Source organism: Lutra lutra, chromosome 10 (assembly GCF_902655055.1).
Source record: "Lutra lutra chromosome 10, mLutLut1.2, whole genome shotgun sequence".
NCBI lineage: Eukaryota > Metazoa > Chordata > Mammalia > Carnivora > Mustelidae > Lutra > Lutra lutra.
In genome coordinates, this window is record NC_062287.1 from 78,158,260 (window position 1) to 78,186,078 (window position 27,819).

At 37.9% G+C, this 27,819-nt stretch overlaps 2 protein-coding genes across 2 annotated transcripts in view; one reads left to right on the plus strand and one right to left on the minus strand.

Annotated features, from left to right (window-relative positions):
• Positions 1 to 27,819, plus strand: part of LUZP2 (leucine zipper protein 2) — a 479,539-nt gene that overhangs the window by 79,279 nt on the left and 372,441 nt on the right. The window lies entirely within an intron of this gene.
• On the minus strand, positions 24,850 to 26,170 carry LOC125079405 (Y-box-binding protein 1-like). Its single transcript, XM_047692980.1, is given in 3 exon segments — positions 24,850 to 25,574; positions 25,576 to 25,611; positions 25,613 to 26,170. Coding segments are annotated over 3 exon segments (972 nt in total). The 5' UTR covers positions 26,030 to 26,170; the 3' UTR covers positions 24,850 to 25,055.

A 27,819-nucleotide genomic window follows, 5' to 3' on the forward strand; every position in this document is an offset into this window, starting at 1 on the left:
GATGATATATATGAAAGTGTTTTAAAAAACTTAACATCCTTAATTTCCCCCTCACTAACATGGGCAGGATTGAACTAGATACTCTGTAAAGTTCCTGCGGCTCACTGATTCCATTATCTGTGATTTATTAACTTGCTATCAAGCACAAGGTATCCTGACATCAGACTCCAAATATCTTCGTTTCTTGCTGAAGCGGGCTCTAGTAGGCATTGCATAAACTGAAGGGAGAACTGAATCCACTCAGAGGAATTCAAATGATTCTTTACATTAACTTGCCCTGAAGCTGGTGCTTATATTATGATTTTTGTCATGAGGTCTTCCCATTTTCTTCCAATCATATGAAATATGTACATAATTATAGGTTAACAATTAAAAAGTCAGACCACTGCTTGAAATTATATTTGACAGGGAAAGTCTATCTTCTTGCTAAGTCTGACCTTGACCCGTTGCCTCATTTATTACCAATGTGGCTTATAATAATTGAATGTTGAACAAGAGCCTTTTCAGATGATCTGATCCCAGACTGAACATTTTCATTTCAAATGTTGAATCTTGAGCATGAAATTACAGCAGCTACGTTTGTAATTGAAGTGATTGGGGTTTGGGGAAAAAAAAAAAGAAGTTGAGTGCTTTCTCCAAATGTCTGCTATTCTAGTTAGGGTTTCAGTACTTGGGATATTTTGCTTTGGTTTATGTGCATTGAAAGATGTCCTATTTTCTCCTTTGATTTGTAAGATAAAACTTTATCTTCTTGGCGTGTATACTTGGCATTCAGTCTCACATCAAGAAATGTGAATGTTTCATAGACTATTATTACACTGGAAGCATCTCCTCAAAATCAACAATTAAAGGTATATAAGCAGAATATGGAGACTCTTTATAAGCTGTGCCTTATCATTCTTAATATGGTTAAAGAGCTACTGTGTATACACATTTCTATATTTTTTTCACAAGTTGATAATGTTTTACTGCATACCATCAATTATTAAAGGCAATAAATTATTGAGTTATTTTTATTAATTTTTTAAGTAACTGTATTTAACCCGTAATTAACTTTATACAACCTTTACACTGTGATAGAGATACAATCAGTGATTAATGCTTCTTCACTAATTTATAAATATTGATCATTTTCTTCTTTATAAAGTACCATTTATGTGTGTCATCTTATTGCTAAATGTCATTAAGGTAACATTTCAAACAGAGAATTCAGAATAGGAAATATAATCATATCCATGCTTTCTAAAATCCTAGAATATTTACTATTTTTGAACATAACATTTGTGCCTATCAGCAAATTTACAATATCCTTTATTCTTCAAAATAACATCGTTACCTTACTTTCACGTGCACAAACCAAAATGGAGAAAAGGTCATTGCTTGACCAAGATCACACACCAAGTGAACGGCAGAATCATGTTTCAGACCCAGGTCAACCCAAATACAAAGATCAACTCTTTCCATATCCACTACTGTTGCCTTTCAGGTTTTACTCTATTGACAGTTTTGGATATTAGTTGATTCAGTTACCTTCAGCTTCTGTAATTTCTATACTCCAAATATCTTAGTCACAATTGCTGTTCTCTATCCCTTTGAAGATAAACAAGTAAACTGTGGTAGTGGGAAATTGCAGTAAGAACAGACTTCAGAGTTGACATCGTTCAAATTCTGATTTTGCCTTTTAATTTGTTCCATGAAGTTGGAATCTCGAAACTCTGGGGAATGGCTATAGCTTGAGTTCACTTGTATGACATTGAGCAAGTCCTATAACTTTCCCGCCATTCTGTTTTGCCCTCTGAAAAGTTGGGATCGTGATAGATAACATTTGGACACCATTCATGAAGTTGAATGCCTTCACATCTACAGACCAGGCTCCACTTTGGGAGAGACATTTCTGGCATTCAGTGCAATAAAAAGTAACAATAAATTCTAAAATTATTTATTCTTAAGATAGTCACTAAAAGTATTTGGACAGTTATTGCCCCAAACATATTGTCTCATGGAAAACAACTGCTTACCAATTTTCATTATAGCCCTTTTCAGCCAATGGCGACTATTCTGTAATATACCTGTTCTGTCTCATGCGGATTAACAGAGAGCCATTGGGGAAAGTATGCAGTGAGCAGAGAGAGTGCCAAAGAAAACAGAAAATCCCACCAGGTCACATTCTGTGTATGGTAACCTTTGAGCTGTCAGGACTTTTCACTGTGAATTTTATTGGTTTTACCCTGAGCAAACATTAACTACCTTTATTTTTTATTTTTATTTATATTTTTTTAAGATTTTTTATTTATTTATTTGACAGACAGAGATCACAAGTAGGCAGAGAGGCAGGCAGAGAGAGAGGGGAAAGCAGGCTCCCCGCCAAGCAGAGAGCCCGATGCGGGGCTCGATTCCAGGATTCTGAGACCATGACCCGAGCCGAAGGCAGAGGCTTAAACCACTTAGCCACCCAGGCGCCCCCATTAACTACCTTTAATTGGGACATTGTGCCAGGATCTTCAGATTCACTCTTCCTGACAATAGGCATTCTTAATATGCCCATGTCATAGTCTCTTGGTGATTCATTCAACCGGATCTATTCTTTTCATAAAGGTCGGTAATTAGAATTTGTGGAACAATTCACATTTGATTTGAGATTTTGATTTTACAACAACCTAGCAAGAGTATTGTCAGCATTACAGTATTTTTAAATGCAATTGTTTATTTAAGAGACAGAACCAAAAGGAAAGGCGCAAAAGCATATGGCATACTGATTAAGGTAAGCTGCGTGTTCTATGATATTTCTCCAGGTTTATGTTTTCCTCAGTTCTCACCATCTCAGCATGGTGCCTACATTGTACACGACCTGACCTGTATCCGGAAGACTTGCTTCAGCCTTACTTAGCACCTCCGATGTGGTCTTCCGAATGCTAAACCCTCGCAAGAGACACATTTGCAGCATAGCCCGTGTAATCTGACTGAAGCAGTGGGAGTGTGCTGGCAGAGAACCTTTATCTAAGTGTCACTCTCTGGACTGAAAAAGAGCACAATAGAAATGACCTCCTAAATATGCTGGCAGTGAAGGTTTTACCTAGTGTGAGAAGAGGTAGTAAAACATTCCTTTTAAAAGTCAGAGCCATGTAATAACAGGGAGAGGCAAAGAGAAATAAAATCACACCGAAAAGAGGCCATTCTTTCAACAGAATGCTTTGTACCTTTTAGAATAGAATCCATTATAGGCATCTATCAGTGATACACACAAGTCAAACAATACCCATTCTTTAGTTTCCCGCTGCCTCAAGTAGACTTATACTTTTTTCCTGTAAGATTTGAACAATTTTAAATGTGAAACTTTGCTGTTAGAGGCTGTTTTTCTTGTTTTCAAATTTTAATGGAAAAGGTAGTAGGAGAAATGGGGAATCCTACTTAGAAGGCTTATCCTGTCCAGTATTTTAAATGGTAGTTCACATGCTGTAAGTGTCGGGGCTGGTGGCAGTGCTCTCCCAGTAGGACTCAGCTTCTCCCATGCATCCCCTCAGAGCTGGACAGCACCATTAGGTTAATTTGTCTAAAACTTGCCTCTCACATGCTTTCCAAATAATTGCAATCAAGGTCTTCTATTGTATGAGTCTTACTTTACAGCCTTTTTTCACTATTCCATTATTCTCACTGTGTTCTTGTTTACTTTCTCACTTCAATCCTTTTTTTCCACTGTAGAGTGTGTCTGCAGTGCTTTACCTTCATTGTCCGTTCTCTGTTTCTGCATACCCGCACCTTTAGGTGAGTCGTACTTCCCTGATTGCTTGGACTGACCACTTTGGCCTTTAAGCTAAAATCAGCTTTTCTCCATTCAGATAATACTGTATCTCAACCTTTCATATAGCATTTTATCCTTCTCTGCCTTACATTATCAAAGACTTGCATTATAAGTCTAATTTAAAGTGATAATTTTTGGCATGGTATATCTTTATCTCTAATATCTTTAGCCAAGGAACAAACTGCCCCAATAATGATTGATTATTCCGTCTCACGGTTTTGTGGGTTGGCTGGATTCAGCTGCGTAGTTCTACCATGGTGTCTCTCATGAGGCTGTATTCAGATGTCAGCTGATGCCTGCCCACAAGAGCTCACTCACACAGCTGCTGGCTGATGCTAGCTGTTGTCTGGAAGCCCAGCTGAGTCCATGCTCTGCCGTGCTATGATTGGCTCTTCTTTCAGGATGGCCCAAGGACCTTACTGATTTTCATACTGGAAGTCCCACATCCGGGGATTTTGCATGGTGTTGGGCTAAGTGAGAGGGTTAGTCACCCACTCAGCATGGGCTTCTCACCACTTCAAAGCTAGGTTCCCAGGACCAATATCCAGAGTGTGGGTATTCCAGAAGTTTCTTGTAGAAGCAGCAAGTGCTTTTTTTTTTCTTTTTCTTTTCTTTTTCCTTTTTTTTTTTTTAACTGACTTTAGAAATCACATTTTATCACTTTGTTGAATTTTATTAGTGAAGCAAGTCACTAAGGCCAGCCCCTTCAAGAGGAAAGGAATTAGACCCCATGTTGAAGGAGAGGAAAAGTAACGTTGCAGGAGAGAAAGTAGGAAGGAAGATAGTGTTGTGGCCATCTTTGGAAGCTGTTAGCTTCTACACCTTGTAGTACCTAATCTTTCAGAGAGCAAGATTCAGTTCACAGTAACATTGTTTCTCTCCCAGAGTACCTTGCACTTAAAGACACTTAAATTCTTACAAAAATGACAAGGGCTATCTTTATTCTAAATTTATAATTAATCCTTACTTGAATACAAAATTGTATTCAACTTTGTTTTGATCTTCTCTAATTTATGTAATTGAAAGAGGCAAATCTGGGTCAGAAATAAGAGAAGCCAAAAGAAAAAAATGTCCTAGAGAAAATGTATGCTGCTTTTTTAACAAAAGATTTTTATTTATTTATTTGAAAAAGAGAGAGCTCACACACATGAGTGGGGGCAGGGGCAGAGGGAGAGAATTTGTGAGCAGACTCCATGCTGTCCAGAGTCCAGTGTGGGGCTCCATCTCCTGAACCCTGAGACCATGACCTGAGCCAAAACCAAGAGTCAGACACTTAACTGATTGAGTCACTCAGGTGCCCCGAAAATATGTGCTTCTTATTCCGTGCACTGTCAGGAGTCTGTTAATGATTTCTGTCTTTGGGTAGTGTCTTGATGGAGTCATGGATAGTGTTTAAGGTAGTAGCTAATAGCAGTGCTTAGAAATCAATTGATTATTTTATGCATCCATAACTATAGGAGTGAAAAAAAATTAACAAGAAACTCCCTTTACTGCTTTAGTATTCACAGTCACACTTCTGGTGCCTTTAGGAAAAACACACTGTCACGTTATGCAGGACAGTAAGACGTGTCACCCCTGTAGATGAACAGCCCTGCTTTCTCTTTGGCATCCTGCATTAGATCCCATTTTTTTCCCCCTCCAACGAAACATGATAAATGCCAGGTTCAATTCTGTAAACAATATTGTACTTATTATCAATGATTAACAACTATATTATGTATATTATGATATATTATGTATATGATATATGATATTATGCTATACATATATTATGTATGTTATAATATGACTTATTTAACCGAAGTAAAGGATCTAGTACATATATAATGGTCTTGGTAAGTTAACGTGGAAATTTGGCATTGCCAAATAGAGGTTTTGAATACTCTTGTAGGTCCTTAAAAGGAATGTTGTGCTTCTCAAACGTTAGCAAAGGCAGTTTAATCTTTGTCAATATGTGGGGTCAGTTCTATTAGATTCTCAAAAAAAGGGGCAGTCACAGTTTGTGGGCAGCTCTGATGGCTTTTATTACGTGGGCCAAAGCACAAAAGTTCAGCTCTGTCGAGTACCAACACAGAGTGCTTTTTACAGAGCCAGTGCCCTCTAATTGCTTCAAAATGTCAGGTGCTCCAAGCGGGCAGGAGCAAAGAAGCACAGGCAGTGGAAACTAATTGGTATTGGGACATAAAGCTTTTCTGGGTCACTGATTTACATTAGGCTCAGGTCAGTAGTGAAGTCAAATTCATTCTCTTCAGTGGCAAACTGCTTTATAGGAATTAGGCCCGGATAGGCTTCCAATCATTGCTGGATGCTGTGTGTACCACAAACCCATGTACAACGCTTAACTCTACTGGTATTAGGGATCATTCATCTTTTCAGATATTTGACTTCAATACTAAAATATCACATTTTTGAAAATGAATCCATGCTTTACAAAAGCCAAGGGCAGGCAAAACTGTGGCTATTTATAGACTGGTGAAGACAGCATCAAAAATTCGGGAGACCCATAGAGAGAATGCAAGACTGTAAAACACATCATTGCTTTGTGTATTTCAATGAGATGACAAGTGAGTTTGACAAGGGAATGTAAAAGAAGTAATATGTATTACCTTTGTTTTCACAGCATTCATACTCGCATAGGATAAGGCCTCATGTCAGTACTGTCTGAAATACTTTTGGCTTCAGGGATGTGGACTAAATGTAATGATTTTGATTGTTAAAACTTCAAAAACTTTTTAGCATAATACTCATCTCAGTTTTCCTAAGACAGGAGACTTTTGTACACATTAGGGTATTTCTTAAGCCACCACATCTACATGCTAAAGTAGCCTAGTTTTGTCTGTGTACTAGGGAGTTTACAGACTATAGCAGTAGAACCTTAAAAGATACTTGGAAATATCTCCATTTTTCCTTCCATTTAAGCTCCATATACTACAAACAGAAGGAATAGAATCCCAAGGCATCAGCTTTGTGTCTCTTGAGGCCTCAGTTCAATAACCTCACATCTATTCTGCACTTTTTCTCTATATAGCAAACAATATACTAATTCTGTGACTATTTCTGATGATCCTACATATAACAATATATAAGGTAGAATAAGTTCTAAAGCCAGATTTCAAAATTTGTAGCTGTCTTAAGAGAGTCTGCTGGGAGATTAGGTACAATTCAAGGAGAGTGTTGCATTTGAGCTTGCCTATGAGAGATGGGTAGAGATTTATACCAGTGACAGGATCTAGGAAGGATACTTCCAGGTTAGGGAACAGGAGCACCATAATCAGTGATGACAGAATATAGTAAATGCATTAAGGCAAATAAAATGTTTACTATTGGGAGTAAGGGGTTTATTAACAAGTTAATTGGGTGTTGGTAAGGTAGTCTGTAACCTTATTATAGAACATCTAAATTGACTTCAGGAAAATTTAGTCAGGAATTCACAGACAATGGCAGTTGGCAACAGGACTCCAGTTCTGTGTTAATCAAAAACCAACATTTTTGGAGGGATCTCTGTTCCCCAGAGATTCTATAAAAAAGTAAATCTCTTGGCTCAGGAATCATCTAGAAAAGGGTGATCTCCAAGGATTAGGATGGAGAGACCCAAAGTGCAGGAACAATAATATCAGAAATGATCTGGTATTGTTATAATCGGCCAAGATTCAAGATATTCCTGTTGAGAAAAAAAATGAAACTCCGACAGTTTGTAATCTGTTGTTCAGCTAAAATGTCAAACTATAAGGAGGCTATCTATATCCAGTTGCTCTATGTTATCTGGCTATTTCATGATTAAGAGGGAAAGGGACCACTGTGTCTAGTGGCAATTGCCATAAAGGATTGCCATTATGAGTGCTGTTAGAGCAAATGGGTCCAGTAGAAAGCAACACATGTTCATTTGCCAAGGAGTTATTAATGCAGACATAGGTGAAGTTCAGGTATTAAATATGCATACTTTATGCATATGCATATGTAGATGCACATAAATATCTATATCTTTAAAATTTTTAAATTATCAGCATTTTCATATTTCATGCTTCAGCATTATATATATGTGTACATGTATATACACAAACAGATACACCTTCATATTATACCTTTAATTTGGGTAACGCTACTCATTTCATAGGAAAAGTTGTTGCGTAGTCATTTGTTATTCTAAGTTTCCTTCAAAATAGCTCCATATGGGATAAAAACTATTTTAGTTTTCTTTAACCCATATCCTTGGTCAGCAGGCAGCCTGTATCCTCAGAAGTATCAGACTTTTTGACCCCATGCTTGGTGCTTCCCATAGTAAGTTGGGTGCTACGGTTTCAAAGATCTGTGAGTGGCAATAAATTTAAGGGTGCAAATGTATTCAGATTCAAAGGGAGATTGGATATGATGAGGCATCACAAGAGAATAATTACTTTTTGTGACAAAAATTATCAAAGCATCAGAATCTAGGTAAGTGTTAAGACTATCCTTATATTTTAAGGACACCTGGAAGTTCACCAATAAGTAAAGCAACAAAACTGCAGATCTCTTGCAATGTTTTGTTTTTTGTTGTTGTTATTTTGTTTTTTGGGGTTTTTTGCTTTCTTTTTTTGGCTAAACTCTTGCCACCTCCCACTCTGCCTGTCCATCTTACGTAGTATCACGATAGAGGTCACTTTATACGATAAGTGATATTCATTCTCTAGTCCTGTAAAGAACCTACATCAAGCACTTGTTTTGTACCTTGTAGATACAGAATTGTTAGACAAGGCCCTAGAAATGCAGAAAGGAAAATGGGGGTTTCTGCCTCCCAGGAATAGTCTTGTGGGAAAGAAATAGGCGGATGAGTGCCATTAGTAAAAATAAGCTATGGAAACATTTCTGTGCAAGGATCTGTACATTAAGCAAATAAATAAAAACAAAGAGCCTTGTTTTGCCTGAAACTTTCATCTGTTGAAACTGTGTGGAGAGAGGAGTTTCCTAAAACAGGGATGGAGAAGGTAAACAGTATATTAGATGGCTTTACATAGAAGCTGCTATGATTTAAGTCTTTACACAAAATTTGGAATCAGATGGATGAAAAATACAATTACATCGGCAGGTTAAATGGAGGTGGTGATAGGAAGAAACTAACATGCAAATATCTGCATCTCCATGTGTTCACAGAAAACTAAAATTATGCTTTCATATTGTCCCTGAAAATAAGCTAATCATTTCTAGAGGAAAAAAAAAGGATATTACTGAGAAATATGACTCCCAGGCAGATTATTATACCATCTTCAAAGATCAAGCCTTGCAATAGTCTCAAATCAGTTTGGTTTTGTGTCTGTCTAAAGTATATCCTTCTGGTGCAAGGGAAAGCAGCGGCTGTTGACAGCACTGTGGGGTGTCTTTGCCTTCAGACAAGCAGTTCCAAAGATGGGCTTGTTGCCAGCACTGCAAATCTGCTCACCCCAGAAAGTCAGGGCAAATGAGGGATTGTTGTAGTAATTAACATGTAATCTTTGGATCTGTTCAAATGTCCAAAAGGTTGAAATGGTTGTTTTTCATTCCCCAAGCCATTCAGTACACTTTGGAGTTTTCCCTTTCTTTCTTTCTTTCTTTCTTTCTTTCTTTCTTTCTTTCTTTCGTCAGTCATCTAGGTAGATAACAGATGGCAGGAAGTTTTTTTGGTTGATTGTATTAATTGGATTATCCGCTGTTGTGCTTAGCTGTCAAGTACTGAGCCTCCCTTTTAACTAGAAAGTGTTTTCTTCAACAAAGCAATGAGGATGTGAAGACAGTTGCCCCTTAGGTCTTGAGATGCTTGGGTTTAGGAAAAGATACTAACACATGTGTTCCAAAAGAATACTGCTTTTCCAAATTAGAAACAGTAAGATGACTGACCATGCAACAAAGTTTTTGGGTATGAGGTGTATCATCACTGAGTTTTTGGTTGAAGAGTAATCCTTACCATACCATTGCCTCCCAGATATCCTCTGGCCTCTCTTGATAGCTTAGTCGCCCACACCTCCCCCCACCCCATGTAGAATTTTTTCATCTTTGAACCACTTTCATTGTCAAAATATCCTTCCATATTTTGCCTGCAGTTGTCAGTCTCTTAGACTAACCCTACGTGGTTCTACCCATTGCCTCATCATTGTTCTGCCTCAATCTCTCCTAATACTCAAATACAAATGTAACAAGTGTGAGAAATTAACCTTTATCTCCCAGGCTAAACAACTAATGATCCTTTGACTTCATTGTCATCTGTTGTCTTTTTTCTTACTTGACTTCTCTTCCTTCTCTGTTATCGTATTCTGCAATTTTTCTATGTTCCTCTTAAAATATAGAATTATTTGAGCATCATTTTTTGAAAGATTTTATTTATTTATTTGTCACAGAGAGATTGGGAAAGAGAGAGAGAGAGGCAGGCAGAGGGAGAACCAGGCTCCCTGCTGAGCAAGGAGCCTGATGCGGAACTCGATCCCTGAACCCTGGGATCATGACCTGAGCTGAAGGCAGTCACTTAACCAACTGAGCCACCCAGTCAGTCATCCCTTATTTGAGCATCATTATAGCTAAAATATACTGAGATATTTGTCAATTATAGCTCCAGTTTTTTTTTGACACTACTAAATTTAAGAAGTATATGAAGAAAAAAAAAACTTCTTTCATCTGTACTGCTTCTATAGTTACAACATATCCTAGAAATCAAAATCCTTTTCCACTCATTTTCACACATAAGTATGAATTGCATTTTGTTATTGGGAGAGAAACCCAAGTTTCAGTTCTCTACTTTGTTTTCAAGTAAGCTTATGTTATAAAGACATCAGTTGTGCAGTATCCCCCCAGATAATATGTTGAAATCTTAACCCATGGTATTTGTGAGTGTAACCATCTTTGAACATGATATCTTAATGTAAATTAAGATGAGGTCATACTAGAGTAAGATTGGCCCTTAATCCAGTGACTAGTGTCCTTGTAAGAAGAGAATAGGAGATAAAGGTAAAATACAGTTGGGTGCGAGTAGATCATGGGAAGTACACAGACCCACAGGGAAGATGGTCATGTGACCACAAGAAGCAGAGACTGCAATTATGCAGCTGAAAGCCAGGAAACGCCAAGGATAGTTAGCAACCACCAGGAGCCAGCAGAGAGAGCATGACCCTTCCAACACCTTGATTTTAGATTTCTAGCTTTCAGAATGGTGAAAGAATTCATTTCTGTCATGTTAAGCCATGCATTTGTGGCACTTTGTGGTGGAAGGATGAGGAAACTAATCTAGGTGTTTGGAGGCTTAAAATAATTTTAGAAAGTTCCCTTGAAGCTTTCATTAGTGTTATATGGAAGCGAGCTCAGAGAGATCTGAGTTCAAATTGCAGTACTTTTCAGCAAGTTGTTGATCTGTCCAAATATCAGTGCTCAAATCTGACATGAAGATAATGGTCACTTAATTGCAGTTTTACAATTAAATGAGATCATGTGTGTAAAAAGTGTACCTTGGCTAGTGCTGGGGAAGTGTTCTATAAACATAAGCATAAGGACCAGGGGTGCTGGGTGTATCCTAACACTATGCATTGGCATTACCTGTTAAAAAAGAAGGTAGACTTTCTAGGCTTAAGGAGCAAATTAATGTTTAGAAATGTGGAATACTTTGTCTAAGGTTATATAATGTTACTGGAAGAATTTTTACTCCCATGACCTTCAACGGTGTCACTCTTATGAATATGTTATTTACTTGGTAAATGGGACTTCATAGATCCAATTATGTTTGCCGATCATTTGACCTGAAAATATCATGCTCTCCTGGTTTATCTTGGCTGAGCCCATTGCTGTTATGTGAGTCCTTAAATGCAGAGCTCTTCTTCGGCTGAAGGCAGGAAGGGAAATCAGAAATATTTGAAGTATGAAAACATGCCACGGCAGACTTGAAGACGCAGAGGTATATACATCAAAAAAATGGAGACCTTAGTCCTACAAACTCAAGGAACTGAATTCTGCCAATAACTGAAATAATCTTGGAAACAGATTATTTCCTAGCTACACCCACTAATACCGTGTGTGTGTGTGTGTGTGTGTGTCTGAGACCCTGTACAGAAATGCCAGCTGTGTGATGCTGAATTTGTGATCTACAGAACTGGGAGATAAGTGGGTGTTGTTTTAAGCCACTAAATTGGTGGTAATTAACTAAGCAGCAATAGAAAACTAGTATAGATATGTCAAGTTGGAATAAATACAATAATCCCAATTTCCTATGTTAAAGGATAAACTGAGGCATATAATATATATATATATTTTTTTTTTTTTAAAGATTTTATTTATTTATTTGACAGAGAGAAATCACAAGTAAGCAGAGAGGCAGGCAGAGAGAGAGGAGGAAGCAGGCTCCCTGCTGAGCAGAAAGCCCGATGTGGGGCTCAAACCCAGGACCTGGGATCATGACCTGAGCCGAAGGCAGCGGCTTAACCCACTGAGCCACCCAGATGCCCCAATAATATATTTTTTTTAACATAAGCTTATCCGAGGCAAATCGATTCAAATCAGGCAGTGCTGAACCAGAAGTGGTTAGGAGCATTCTAGAGACAGGAGCCAGAGGAACGATTTATATAAAGTGTAGAAGCAAAGAAGGGAAATTATTTGATTGGCTATTGCTTGAAGTCTAGATGGCTGTTTTTGTGATTAGCTGTTCTAAAAGTTTTGATTTTGTAGCTTTGAGGCAATTACAGACTTAGATTTCAGTTTGCTTACATAAGTGGCTATGGCATTAGGGCCACCTTGGTCTAATGGTCTCCTTGCTGAATTAATTTCCCACCTGGGGGCACCTAGGTTGCTCAGTTGGTTGAGCATCTGACTTTGGACCTTGGCTCAGGTCTTGATCTCACAGTTCTGAGTTCAAGCCCTGCATTGGACTCTCTGCTGGCTGTGGAGCTTACTTAAAAAACAAACAAACTTAAACTTGTATTGGTTTCTGTTTACCAGCTGCCTTAATAGATTCGATCTGTTATATTTTGATTTAAATAAATATATTTCTAAGGAAGCTGAAAAGGAGAAGTCTTAATTTTACCAGTTAACCTATCTACATTGTTTAGAATTTTCTCCACCCAATACATTTTGTTACCACTAGAAAAAAAGTATAGACTGTGTTTCCCTCAATATTACGAGCAAGAATTAAGTGAGTTCCAGTATTGTTAGCAATTACCAGTAACAAAAACACACGTGAAATTTCTTGAAATCCCTGGGACTTCACAAGATATGTTAATTCTTGACCATGACAGCAATGTAAGATTGTGCAGATTTAGATGCTAATAAATAAACACAATGAAATCTGTATCTCTACAGATACAGGAAAAAAGTACAGCTACTACTAACATATGATTTTTTTTAAATAAAGTTAAAAGTGGACCTAAATCTGAATATATTTATATATATATATTCAGATTTAGAACCACTTTTATATATGCATTGTGGGCATTTTTCTATTGGAAAATTCATATTTAGAATTCAGATAGGAGATTTTGTCTCTCAATTACTTCATGTTCGATTTTTGTGTTGAGTTTTTTTTTTTTAAAGATTTTATTTATTTATTTGACAGATAGAGATCACAAGCAGGCAGAGAGGCAGGCAGAGAGAGAGGAGGAAGCAGGCTCCCTGCTGAGCAGAGAGCCCGATGTGGGGCTCGATCCCAGGACCCCGGGACCATGACCTGAGCCGAAGGCAGAGGCTTTAACCCACTGAGCCACCCAGGTGCCCTTGTGTTGAGTTTTGAGGGTGATAATTACAGCCCTTAAATTCCCCCAAACCTAGAATCAATTTAAAAATACAAGAGGGAAATAAAAATATCAGCTTTATTATTGAGAATCCTGAGCGGAAATGTTGTCTTTGATGTATAGCCATAGCCAGGCTCTCTGACATTCCTCCAATTCCAGATCTGCCCACCAATATGAATGACTCCCTTTCAGATAAGTCTCTCTTCATTCCTTGAGGGAAGAAGTGAAGTGAGAAGAAAGAGGGTTGGAAGTTTCTTATTTCACAAAGGATAAAATGTATTATTTTATGGTAGGATGACTATCAAGGGGAAAATAATCTAAAAGTATTTATTTAAATATGGATAGCATGGGTAGAATATCTAGGTGTCCTATAGTTATACACTGCTATCATTTCCAAATTTCTCAAGTAAAATTTACTTCTTAATTTTTGTACCATTTTTATATGTTTATGGTATATTCACTTCCAAATATTCTGTAAAAAACTCTATATCCAGTTCAAAAGCTATGAGACTGTAGGCTCTTTTAGGAAAGTGTAAGGGCTGAGCTCTCCAATATGAAATCCCAAAACACAGTTTTTAGGAGGTGAGGTCTTCCCATCCTGCTTTGCATCCGGCCCCCAGTGTATGATTCCAAAAGTTATTTCTGACTGACCCAAAAAGTCTCAGCTTGACTCTCAGTTTCTGAAGGGAGGACAATTTTCTAGGAGAAAATTTGTTTCATTAGCTTACCTGTCAAAGGAATCTTTATCTAAGTCCTCCAAATGTTAATGTTCTTTGGGGATATTTGAATATTGCCCACATGAGAGCCAGAAATATGTCATAGACACTATAACATTATGAATTCAGGAGCAACCGTATGCATCTGGAAATGTAGGATATAGTTCTTCACATGACCATGCTGTTCTTCAAAAGAAATATTTTGTAAAGTGTGTAGGGAGTTAAAAGGGAAAAAAAATTAAATATCTAGTTATGTATAGATATGTACATTTATAGTGATAACTTATATAATCATTAATCTAATAAATTGACATGTGATCTGGGTCACAAAATACTGTCTTAAATGTACATGTGGATATTTATTGCTTCAGTTCTCCAAGTGAACTTGGTTTCGGTCCAGCTTTCATATTTTCTATAAAAGTTTCCCATGAGACCGGAAGGGGAAAAAATACAGAAATGCAGCATTTGTAAACTTATTACATTTTTGGCATTTCTTTTAAGTTGGTGATACCAGGTACATTACAATATTACATAACTTTTCTAGGCTCGAGTTTCACCATTTTTAAGGTAAGATTTAAAGGGCATTTAACTAATTTTGAGGACAGATTTTGAGATTTTTCTGTGTAATTTACAATGCAATAAACATGTGAGTTTAGCTTTTCTTCCAGCACAGTATTAAATAAAATGAGGCATGTCACTCCAGCCTCTCACCTTCACCAACATGCAATGCCTTGTGATACTTAGAATTTTCTACCTACTGTGTCCTAATGGTGTGGTCCTTTTTCTACTAAAGTGAGAGGTTCTTGAAGGCATAATTTATTTATCTTTTATCTTTCATTGCAGACTGCATGCATTACTCTCATAACTCTCTGATGGATAAATTAACTCATTCAATAGATAATTATTGAAGATATAACATTACCAAGGGGGATATGTGCTAAAACAATGCTAAGCAGCATAGAAGTGCTGCCTATTATTCCTGAACAGAGAGTTTCAAACTATAAACAAAAATAAACCAGCGGTAAAATTAAAATACCTCTTAGCCTTCTAGAATGGATTTTTTGTTTCCTATAGGAATACAGAAATAGGAATTACATGACATTTTATCAGGAAAATGAAGACATTGGAAATAAAGTAGTGGCATAGAGGGCCAACACAGGTTAACAGCATCGTCTGTGACACTGACCCAACGAGTTCCAATTTTAGCCCAGCCATTTATCATTTGGTTGACCTTAACAACATATTTAAATGTGTAGGTTTTTAGTTTTCTCAAAGTAATAAAATTAATGTAGACAAGTAATGACCTGGCATACTTCTCAGATTACTGCTCTTGAATGTTCATTTATTTGATGCTTTTCTTTAAGAAGTCCATACACTAAACTTTAGAGAACATCTCCAAGTGCCTGCTATGATTTGGTAGTGGCAATCTGCCGTTTGGCTGTGTGCTATGTCTAACATTTAAGGAGGCTGTTACCTTTTTCCTGGTGGGGGTTTGTTTAATTAACTGAAATTTCATCTTGATCAAGGTGGAGAGATCTGTCAAAAGAGGACTAGAAATATTTATTATTAACCACCCCAAAGACCAGCCTGTAAATTTAACATTGGTATGAAGCAGAAATGAGGCCTCTCCTTTCTAAAGCTTCCCCACTGAGTTCTGACTAATAATAAAGACTTTGAAACTATGTTTCCTATAGAGTGGCGTCAACATGACAGGATCGTGCTGAATCTTAGAGCATTGTGATGTGGATATTAATCTGAACCATTTTATAGTAAGAAACTTCTTTGTATAAGCAAATGCCATCTCTAATTTAGCTCAAGAGATTAAACAAAACAAAGAACCATAATTATGTCTGAAAACATTGACTTTATCAGACCAAACTTTTGAGGATTTATTATTTGGGGTATTGTAATGCCTTGCATCTGAGATCTTTTAAAAAATCCTTTAAAGTTTCACCTTTAAAAAAAAAAAAATCTCGAATTTTTTTTTTTTTTTTTTTTTTTTTACTTATTTATTTGACAGACAGAGATCACAAGCAGGCAGAGAAGCAGGCAGAAAGAGAGGAAAGGAAGCAGGCTCCCCGCTGAGCAGAGAGCCCAATGTGGTGCTCAATCCCAGGACCTTTACCATGACCTGAGCCAAAGGCAGAGGCATTAACCCACTGAGCCACCCAGGCTCCCCTCAAAGGATTTCTGTAAAACAGTGAAGATGGTATCCTAATATCCTCTGTCCTTATGTTTTGAAATATCTTTTAAGAATTAGAATATGGATTTCTGAATATTGAACTGCCCTTGCAACCCAGGAATAAATCCCACTTGATTGTGGTAAATGATTCTTTTAATGTACTGTTGGATTTGATTTGCTAAATTTTTTATAGAGAAATCTTGGATCCGTGTTCATCAAGTATATGCGCCTCTAGTTCTCTTTTTTAGTGGAGTCTTTGTCTGGTTTTGGAATCAGGGTAATGCTGGCTTTGTAGAATGAGTTTGGAAGTTTTCCTTCCATTTCTTTTTTTTTTTTTTTTAATAATTTGAAAAGAATAGGTGTTAACTCTTTAAATGTTAGGTAGAATTTAAATGTTCTTTAAATGTTAGAATGGTAGAATTCCCCTGTGAAGCTCTCTGGTCCTGGATTTTTGTTTGTTGGGAGATTGTTGATTACTGATTCAATTTCCTTGTTGGTTATCAGTCTTTTCAAGTTTTCTGTATCTTCCTGTTTTGGTTTTGGTTGTTTATGTGTTTCTAGGAATTTATCCATTTCAAATGAATATCTGACAAAGGGTTAGTATCCAAAATATATAAAGAATTTATAAAATTCAACATCCAAAAAAAAAAAAAAACCAAATAATTCAATTAAGAAATGGAAAGAATACTGAAAAGACATTTTTCCAAAGAAGACGTACATGTGGCTAACAGACACATGAAAAGAGGCTCAACATCACTCAACATCAGGGAAATAGAAATGCAAGCTACAATGAGATATCACCTCACACCTCTCAGAATGGCTGAAATTAACCACACAGATAACAGGTGATGGCAAGCATGTAGGGAAAGGGGAACACTCTTATACTGTTGATGGGAATGCAAACTGGTATAGCCACTCAGGAAAACAGTATGGAGATTCCTCAGAAAGTTAAAAATAGAGCTACCCTTCGACCCAGCCATTGCACTACTAGTTAGGTATTTACCCAAAGGATACAAAATGACTAATTGAAAGGGATACATGCACCCAGATATTTATAGCAACATTATCCACAATAGTCAGATTACGGGAAGAGCCCAAATGCCCATTGCCTGATGAATGGATAAAGAAGAACTGGCATATTATACACGCGCGCACACACACACACACACACATACATACATACATACACCATAAAGAGAATGAAATCTTGCCATTTGCAATGATGTAGATGGAGCTAGACAGTATTATGCTAAGCAAAATAAGTCAGTATTCAGAGAAAGACAAATACCATATGATTTCACTCATATGTGGAATTTAACAGACAACACAGATGAACCTGGGAGGAGCGGGGAAGAGAAGAGGCAAACCAGAAAAAAGACTCTTAACACATACAGAATAAACTGAGGGTTGCTGCAAGGGAGGTGGGTGGGGTGATGGGTTAAATGGGGGATGGGTTTAAGGAGGGCACTTGTGCTGAGTACTGGGTGTTATATGTAAGTGATGAATCGATTCTAGACCTGTTACACGCTGTTAACTGACTAAAATTTAAAGCTTGGGGGAAAAAAGAAAAATATGGAGGATGGGTATTCCCTTGAAGGGATATTAGCTTCCTCAGAGTTGTAATGAGTATACATTTGTCTAATTGCTTGGGATGTATCTATATATTCATCTATCAACTTATATCCATCATCTCTATTTTAATTTCTGGTGTCATCAATTTGCTAGGGCACAAAATAGCAAATCAAAAGATTGACAGCTCCTATCCCCTCTGTCCCTACTTGCTGAATTGACAGCATTAATTGCCAGTTTAGCATGATGTGAATACAGTTCCACAATATAAACACAGAATATCCTCAGACACTATGGAATTATATGGTGTAGGAATTATAAGTGGTTTTTCATAAAACTCATAATTCCTGCAGTGCTTAAACAGTTTAGCAAATTATTTTGAGTTGACTGTGATTCTGGTAAAATCAAAATGCAACAGAAGAACAAAGAAACAAAATGCAGCAAAGAACAAAAGAACAAAGAACATTGCATTCACTAAAATTCTGTGAATATGCTCAAAGAGATACAAGATGTGAGGAGACCTAGGATTTTTACAAATTATGGCACAAACAGATTTTCTAAGGAGCATTTTCAGGAGTTGGGATTGTACATTTTAACCAGGGGGAAAGTACCTGAAGTGAGAATTCTCAATAAATAAACCTGCTGACACATACGAAATGTCCACTGAGAAAAGAGGCAGAACTGAAATAAAATAAAAGCATTTATTTGGGCTTTTAGGATGGCAATTTTGGGAGCACTGATTTGGATAGCACTAGGAAACAAAGCCATCAGGTTTCTTTTGTTTAGTTTTTACTGACTAAAGCCCATATTTTGCTAAGATTTTCTTAGTTTTTTTTTTCTAAAGTCCTTTTTCTGTTCCAAGAGGGCTGACATATATTATGTAATATAGATATCATATAAATATGTATATGCATATATAAATATAAATACATATATATACATATATAAAAATATATTTTAACTGCTCATGGCCTTCTTTTAATTGAAGTATAATTAACACACAATGCTAATTTCAAGTGCACACCGTATGATTCAGCAATTCTAAACATTACTCAGTGTAGTTACCATTTGCCACCATACAGCATTATTTCAGTATTATTGACTGTATTTCCTGTGCTGTTACATCTCTGTGATTTGTTTCACAACTGGAAGTTTATACCTGTGAATCCCCTGTATGTGTTTCACCCATGCCCCTAGCCACCTTTGCTCTAACCAACCACCAGATTGTTCTCTGTATTTAAGAGTGTGTTTTTTGGTTTATTTGTTTCTTTGTTCCTTTTTTTTCTTTTTCTTTTTCTTTTCTTTCTTTTTTTTTTTTTTTTTTTTTTTTTTGGATTCCACATAAAAGCCGAATCATGTGGTATTTGTCTTTCACAGTCTAAAATTATTTGACTTAGCATAATCCCCTCTAGGGTCTATCCATATTGTTGCAAGTGATAAGATCTCAAAAGCCAGAGGTTTCTAAAGACCAAAAGGGAATACTTGTATGTGTTATTTATGAAGAATTTTGATTGGTGCGGGTACAAAAAAATTCATCTTGGTTAAACATAATTGGTTGCTAAGACTAATCAGAAGTCTGTTACCATAGCAAGCTGCAAGGGTTTGTACAGTGTCCTTGGATTATTTGTGATTTGCCTTGGTTCAAAAGCTTATGGTCCCACCCCATGAGGACTTGCATATGACCACCTTCGTAATGGCCTCCCAGCTCCATTATCAAACTACTTGACATAAGTAACTCCATTTTATTTCACCTTTCACAACACACACACACACACACACACACACACACACACACACACTTAATTTGGGCTTTCTTTTTTTTTTGTATCTTATGTAAAACCAGGTTTATAATTTTATGATTCAAACTAGAAAAACAAAAACAAAAACAAAAAACGATAGACTTACATCCAAAGAAGCCTTTCAATAAGATACAGTTATCTTACAGATAATTAGGTATGTAATAGCAATTTTTTTTTTTTTTGAAAAGTGGTAAAACACTGCTTTGGAATCATGCTTTTCCAATATATGTATAGGGGTCTGTTTGGTCAGATATTTTGTGGTATTTGCTGCCATAGTGAGAAGTCTTCCATAAGTGATAGAAGAGAATATCAGGAATGGTAGTGTGAGGAGCCCTACAAATCCACTCCCTAGGGAAGCAACCATAACTGGTAAAAAATGATGAATTTCTTTTTTTGTTAATTTCCGGAAATTGTTATAAGAGCATACAGAAAATAACCATTTATTGAGGTATTATTGAGAGCCTCTGGTATTTGAGCCACAATCTCTCAGCTCAGTGTGACAGATGTGCCACTAGGGATGGGTGCAGACAGAAACAGATACAACAGACCTCTTCTCCCCCCACCCCCCATCACATTCAAGAACTACAGTACACACTCTGGAGGGGAAGGCGGCTGGCTCCACATTGCAGCAGACTCTCTAACCCAGGCAACAGCATGAGAGTTCCAGGGCTCTTTGCCTCCCCTAGCCCCAACTTGTAGGGTAGAATTACCCTAAGTGTAGCAGGCTTAGAAGACTGGGGCCCGAGTCATCCTTGTCCCACCCACCTACTAGGGTAGAATTTCCAAGATAAGTAAGCTTTAAAAAAAAAAAAAAAAAAGAAAGAAAGAAAGAAAGAAAGAAAGAAAGAAAGAAAGAAAGAAAGAAAGGTACTGCCCCAGCCCAGTGCCTGATTGTGAAGAAGTTATCACCCCGAGAGCAGTGGGGCCCTCATCCTAGCTCTGTCGCAGAGGCACAGAGTGTTTGCCAAATCTGCAGTCTGTAAGAACAACAATTTAGAGTGTAGCAATTAAGAGGAGGATGGAACACCTTTGAGAGCCACAAACTAAGCTTGTAAACCAGATAGAAATTTGCCAGAAAAAGGTGGGGGGAATAGCTCCTAAAGTCACAACAGAACTCACAAACTGGCATCAAAAGTTTACCTCTCCAAGGGACCTAGATTTAACTGGATACACAGTTTATGCCCCAGGGAAGAATGAAAAACAGTAGAACAATATGCTGGCAGGTAGCCAAAGCTAACAATTGGGTCTAACCACTGCGGGAGACAATTTAACCAAGAGATTAATGAGAGACAACGTTAAGAGACCTTCAGGTTCCCAATTTTATAGGAAAGGAAATATAGAGGCTCAAAAGAGACTAATAACCTAAATTTACCCAGTAAGTAGAAGGAATAAGATGCTGGCCCCTTTCCATTTGTTTTTCCATTCTAAAATTCATAGTTCTCTCATCTGGTCTCAAGCTGATTAATGAGTTGGGCAACATAATGGTCTATAAATGGTGAAAAGTCTAAGACCTTAAGGGGTCGCTTATTTCTTAACCCAAACAGCAAAGTAACATCTCGGCATCTAGATTGGCAAAGTAAAAATTTTTATAAACTATAAAGACAATATAGTTTTTATCAAAATGTATTCTCCTGTGGGTTCATGTAAGTATCGTGTGTTTCCTTGACCCATTCTGTTTCTGTTGACTATTTTAGTCTCTTGGATATTGATCTTCTTGGGATACTACAGCAAAGGTGTAGCCGTTAAAACAAAAAATCTAATGCTTGAACAGGTTTATATGACCCATTTGTAGAGGTATTTGCAAATATACAATGATTAGCAATGGCTTAATTAACTGAAAGATAGATTTTAGTAGAAATTAAGACACGGTTTTGGATGATTGTGTGTGTGTGTGTGAGAGAGAGAGAGAGAGAGAGTGTGTGTGTGTGTGTGTGTGTGTGTGTGTGTGATTTTAGGAAGTAGGAATATTTACCCGACATCTCTTGCAATTCTGTTTGTCTAACCAGCCTTATAAATACACTGTGAGTCCTATGTTTATCACTTGCCCTATATGTTATACAAAAGACTAACGTGTCCTGCACTCTGAGGGATTCTTCCCTAAAATTCTGTTTCTGGCCCAGTCAACAACCAAAAAGAAAGAAAATGCTAAAAATTAAGTCAGAGAGAAAGTAAAAGACTATGGCATTTTGTAGGCCTAAGCTTACCTTTTTAGAATCTTCAGAGATCCATATGATTGATTTTTAGAAGATGTAATTTGTGGGATTTGGAGTCAAGTAGAACTTGAATTTCACCTTCATCTCAAATTGGCTGTAGATACTTGGGTAATTTACTTAACCTTTATTACCTGCCTCTGCAAAATGTAAATAATGACATTTTCCTCTCGCTAATACTATGAGTTTTAAGTAAAATAATCTATTTGATGCCTAACAGAAATTCTAAAATCTAATTGGTGTTGTATCAATTCTGGTTTCCTTCCCTTTCCACACCCTTGTCATCCTTGATTAGAGTCATACCATATGCACACATTGATTTATTACTAAAACTGAGCACTAATAAAATGACATTTGCCCTTTTCATGAAACACTGTTGCTGCTCTGAGCAAAGATCCTCCTTGGATTCTTCAATTATAAGGTCAGAATCCCACCTCCTCTGAAAGTGTCATAGTAACTATACCATGGCTCAGTAAAGATTTATCAATCCCTTAATTATCTTTGCTGATATAGTCAGGGCTTGGGGAGCAGATATTTACTGTGTTTTACAGAGGTTGCTAGTTTAGTCATGCATGGTAAGTCACTCTGTTTAAATGACATCTTTAGATCTTAGTGGAAATATGTAACAAATTTATTGTATAACAGAAGTGCTTGGAAAGGTCATACATCAGCAGGTGTGGATACCACAATTCTCTTGTTTAATTAGAGCGGTTGCTATGTGGTGAGTTAGAATTCACTTTCATGCTTTATAGAAATTTGAATTCTAAAATAATTCATAAAAACTAAAGCAGTTAATCCAATGTAATAAAACTAATGTTATCTTTAAAACCAGGTTGCCCAATATCAGGGGTTCTCTCTCTCTCTCTTTTTAATCTGATAAGTTGAATTTAATTTTTATAAGGCACACCATTCTATTTTTAAATTATTTAATATTGTTTTCCATTCTAAAAATTTGAAGCAATATCTCTATATATTTTTTCTTATATAAGGACACTGTCAGGTACCAGGGTGGTACAGGTGAGCAAAATGCTGGATAAGGAGAGGGGAGAGCCAGCTTTCAGTCCTATTCTTGACATATTGAGTTACACAATCCTGAAGTTGGTGGCAAGGATAAGATTGCATGTTCTCATCCTTGGACTATTTTCCTGTGTGTAAAATGTTGCTGTTAGCTTGCTGGAGCCATTTATAACATTATCCTAAGACTCAGATAAATGAACAATATTCCTGCTATAGATTACTTTTATGAATTGAAAGAGAAATCAAATTACAAATTCCTGGCTTAAAGTCAGTTATGACTCTTAATAATTAGTTGAATACACTTAGAAAATTACTTCTCTGAGACTCATTTGACTATACAAAACGAAAGATTGAACTAAATCTCCAAGAATTTGCTCTAGTTCTGACTCTTGTATAATGTAACAACAGATATAAAATTAACAGAAATATGTAATCAGTATGTCATATATACACCCATACACAGGACACATATACACAGACTTACATGTACATACTTAAGTAGAAAATACAAATTTTATTTAAATGTTTTGTTTATGAGAAATATACTTTGAAATTCTTATGAAGTACATACTGAAATGAAGATTAATTTATATTGCCTTGTGCTTCAGCAAAATCTAGATTAATATCAGCATGTGAAATAAGGTCTAAGTTTGAATATAATCTCAGCTATTCGCTATTTGTGTAAAATGGGGCAGGTTACTTAAGCTTCTTTAAGGTCGTTTTCTCCTGTGTAGAATGAGCATATACAAATATCTCAGTTATTGGCAGGTATCTATGAAACCACCTATGTGACAACTTCCTGTGGTAAAAATATTTGGTTTTCTAGTGCAGTTTCATCTCTTGGTTGGCATGAATAGATGAATGGATGTCCCAGAACCCACCATCCCTTCCTCTCTCACCTTCTAAGGGCACCAGGGAGTTCAAACTGGGACTGAGAGAAACTGCCTAGAATGAGATGAGCCAGAGTAAATGCAACTCCTATGTTGAGGATTAGACACAGTGATAAACATTTTTTCTGAATCAAGACTCTGAAGCCTGGAAAAAAGACAGAAGGATTCCAGGACATCAAATACTGAAAATATGCAGGATTTAGAGCAAGTATAAAAGCAAAACCTAAAAGTGAAGACAAGTTATCCCTTCACAGCAAAAACAGGCCATTTATTTATTTATTTTTAATTAAAGATTTTATTTATTTATTTGACAGACAGAGATCACAAGTAGGCAGAGAGGCAGGCAGAGAGAGGGGGTGAGGGTGGGGGGGAAGCAGGCTCCCGGCTGAGCAGAGAGCCCGATCCCAGGACCCTGGGATCATGACCTGAGCCAAAGGCGGAGGCTTTAACCCACTTTAACCCACTGAGCCACCCAGGCACCCCTGGGCCACTTATTTATTACTTGAAAGCATAGTATGGTTTGAGAACATGAAGGAAATCTGTTCTTGTAAATCTGGTAAGGTAATCTGTGCTGTAGCACTTCCAACAGTTACCTTCTTTAAACCAAAATGGAAGGAAATCTGAATAGTGTAGTAAGGATGAAAAAAAAAATGCATTTTCAGAGTCAGGATTGTGGGGAGACCTCAGATCAAAGGGCATGTTAGCCATTTCATTTTCTGGGGTTTTATGTTTTTTTGATTTTTTTAAAAAATTATTTAAGACCTTTATTAACGGGTGCTTGCCATTTGTTGACTTTTTTTGAAAAAATCAAGTTGTAAACTTTTATTACAAATTAAAAATGAGGTTCTTAAAAATCTCAACTTGACCAGATATGAAACAATTTAAAAACCTTTAAAGGTGTATTGAGAAAAACCAGGCTTTTTTTTTTTTTTCTTAAAAACGTTTGTCATTACCAAAAAGAGACGTCTTTAGGTAAAAATAACAAAAACCCCATGCTGCATAGATAAGGCAGATAGTTCTACTTATCTGGTCAATGGGCAAAATGCAAGCACTTAAGGTCTTCAGCTCCAATCTTTTGTTCATTTCTTATTGCTGGAATTTCATCTTCATTTCTCCGTGTTGGATGACTAAACCCGATGATGGTAGAGATGGTAAGCGGGCATTTACTCAGCCCGGCTCTGCTCAGCCTCCGGAGCGGACGAATTCTCAGCTGGTGGATCGGCTGCTTTTGTGTCTTTGCCATCTTGTGGTTTAGGGTTTTCTGGGCGTCTGCGTCTGTAATTGAAGTTGCGGCGGTGCCGACGTTGAGGTGGCTGCTGACCCTGGGTCTCATCTCCTTGATTTTCCTTATCTTCCTCGTTGCCATCCTCTCTAGGCTGTCTTTGGCGAGGAGGACCCCTGCGGAATCGTGGTCTATAACCCCGATACATATTCTGTCTCACTGGTCTACCTTGTTCTCCTGCACCCTGCTTGTCAGCACCTTCCATCACTTCTCCCTGCACAGGAGGGTTGGAACACCGTGGTCGACGCCCACAGGGTCTCCGCATGTAGTAAGGTGGGAACCGTCGCCTGCTGTAGGGCCGGCGCTGTTGGGCCTGGCCTTCCGGAGCACTTTCCGATCCCTCGTTCTTTTCCCGACTCTCACTATTCTGGTAATTTTGCTGGTAATTGCGTGGAGGACCCCCTGAGACATGGATAGCGTCTATAATGGTTACGGTCGGTCTGCTGCGTATTTACTGCGTTGCACTGGAACTCCACCAGGGCCTGCCACATTTGCTGCCTCCGCACCCTCTTCTCCCTCAACAGCATCAAACCCCACAGTCGCTCCATCTCCTACACTGCGAAGGGACTTCCTGGGGTTATTCTTCTTTATGGCAGTCTGGTGTACAAATACATCCTCCTTGGTGTCATTCCTGTTGATGAAACCATATCCGTTTCTTACATTGAACCATTTTACTGTTTCCAAAACCTTGGATGACGTTGCGATGACGTTCTTGTCCCCGCCGGCAGGCGCCCCCGATGTGAGGCCGCCCGGGCCGCTGCTCCCTGCGCGGCTGCGGGTGGTGCCGGGCTTGGTGTCCGCAGCGCTGAGCGCGGGGGCGACGGGCGGCTGCTGGGTCTCGGCCTCGCCGCTCATGGTTGCGGTGATGGTGACTGGGGCCGGCTGCGGCCACTGCGGCTCCTCCCGGGGTGTGATGGTAACTAGGCCGGCGGCGGCGGTGGGGCTGCTCAGGGCTCTCTGGGGTCCGCTCTCCTCTCCCGCTACCGATTGAACTCTTTGAGGGTTGGGTTTTGTGTGGTGGACAGTTCTGGTGAGCATCAGGTGTATGTTGAGAGAAGTCTCGTCTCCTTCCTATGAAGACAATATCTATAAAGCTCTTTGTGTACGACCTTTGTGTAAGACAGGTAAAACCCCTGGGATCATTCAAGATGATGCAACTGGCTTCACATATCCAGCCTGGTGTCTTCGCATTCTTAAGAGGGACACGCTGACCTTCTTAACACTGGGAACTCCGCTTGGCCAACATGAGTGATGGTGGTTTAAACGGGGTAGAGCCCATTGGTCTGCGCAGAATCCTCTCTCTGTAACACTGTCATCTGTTACTGGGAAGGTGACACATGAGGAATTCAGGTTGAGCCTTTACAAGACAGCAGAGTGTGACTAGAACTGATTGAATGTTGTGTCTCTGCTCAAGGTGACATCTTGCGCATAGAGGTATTGATTAGCTTCTGGTTTTTAGAGAGCGCAGACTCCATTTTTAGTCCTGATGTGTTGTTGCTCTAAGGTGAGTGAGAGGCCATCAAAAATTTGCTGTACCAGGAGCAAGTTAAGGTGGTTAGCAGTCCACTTCCAGGAACTTCAGGGCATCTTAGAAGCCTGACTATTTAGCTTTCTGATGAAGATTGGGAACTTTGATAAATAGAGCTGGAATAAATTATAAAACTGGAAAGCAGATAAAATGGGACACAGACCAGACAGAAGCATGTAAGGGATTGTGGGCTGTGGAAGGAGTCCATAAGATACAGACACATACTCACTTGTACTTAAATTAAAAAAAAAAAAGAAAAAAGAAAAAGTATCTTGTCAGTATCTATCATTAGAAAGCTTTTTGGAGATAAGACCTACTCTGGGGTACAGTATCCCATTTCCATTAAAAATTTTGTAGCTGTTGTTTACTATGTAGAGAGTTCTGCCCAATTCTGTAACCATTTACAGAATTGGCTAGTCATGAGCCAGTCAGTATGTGATGATATTAAGAATAATGAATATTTAAAGAGTGCCTATTATTGCATTGTCTTATTTGATCCTTATGCAAACACAGTGAGATAGACATTTATTTATACCCCTATTTCATACATAAAGATTCTGAGACTCTTATTCAAAATCACATAATTCATAAATGATGGAGCCTGGGCTTGGAATCAGTTCTGTCTCCAAAATTATTATTATTTTTAAACAAAATGGAATATCCCACTGAATGAAGAAGAAGACACATCCCTTGAGCTCCAGGACTTACCACAGAGGGAGACATACAAACAAATGGCTTCCCTGTTTAATCTTCTCTTTGACTTCAAGTGTTCAGAAGAGAAGTGCCAAAGTGCCCACTGTGGCCTCTAAGTTCTTTCATGATCTTGTTACTCAATCCTTCAGGATCTTTACCCTGTCACTGATCACCTCTGCACTCACTCATTTCCCAGCCATACTGAATTTCCTCAGTCTCTCTGAATGAACATCCCTCCTCTGGGCCTATCTAGTCTTGTTCTCATTATTAACTATTATTTGACCTGGGGATCTCAATTTAAGTATAATTTCCTGAAGAATCCTTTCCAAAGGTACAAATCTAAATTAGTTCATGCCTTTCTATTCCCTCATATCACTCTGTATTTCTTCATGTTATGACCACGATTTGTAATTAAGTGTTTATC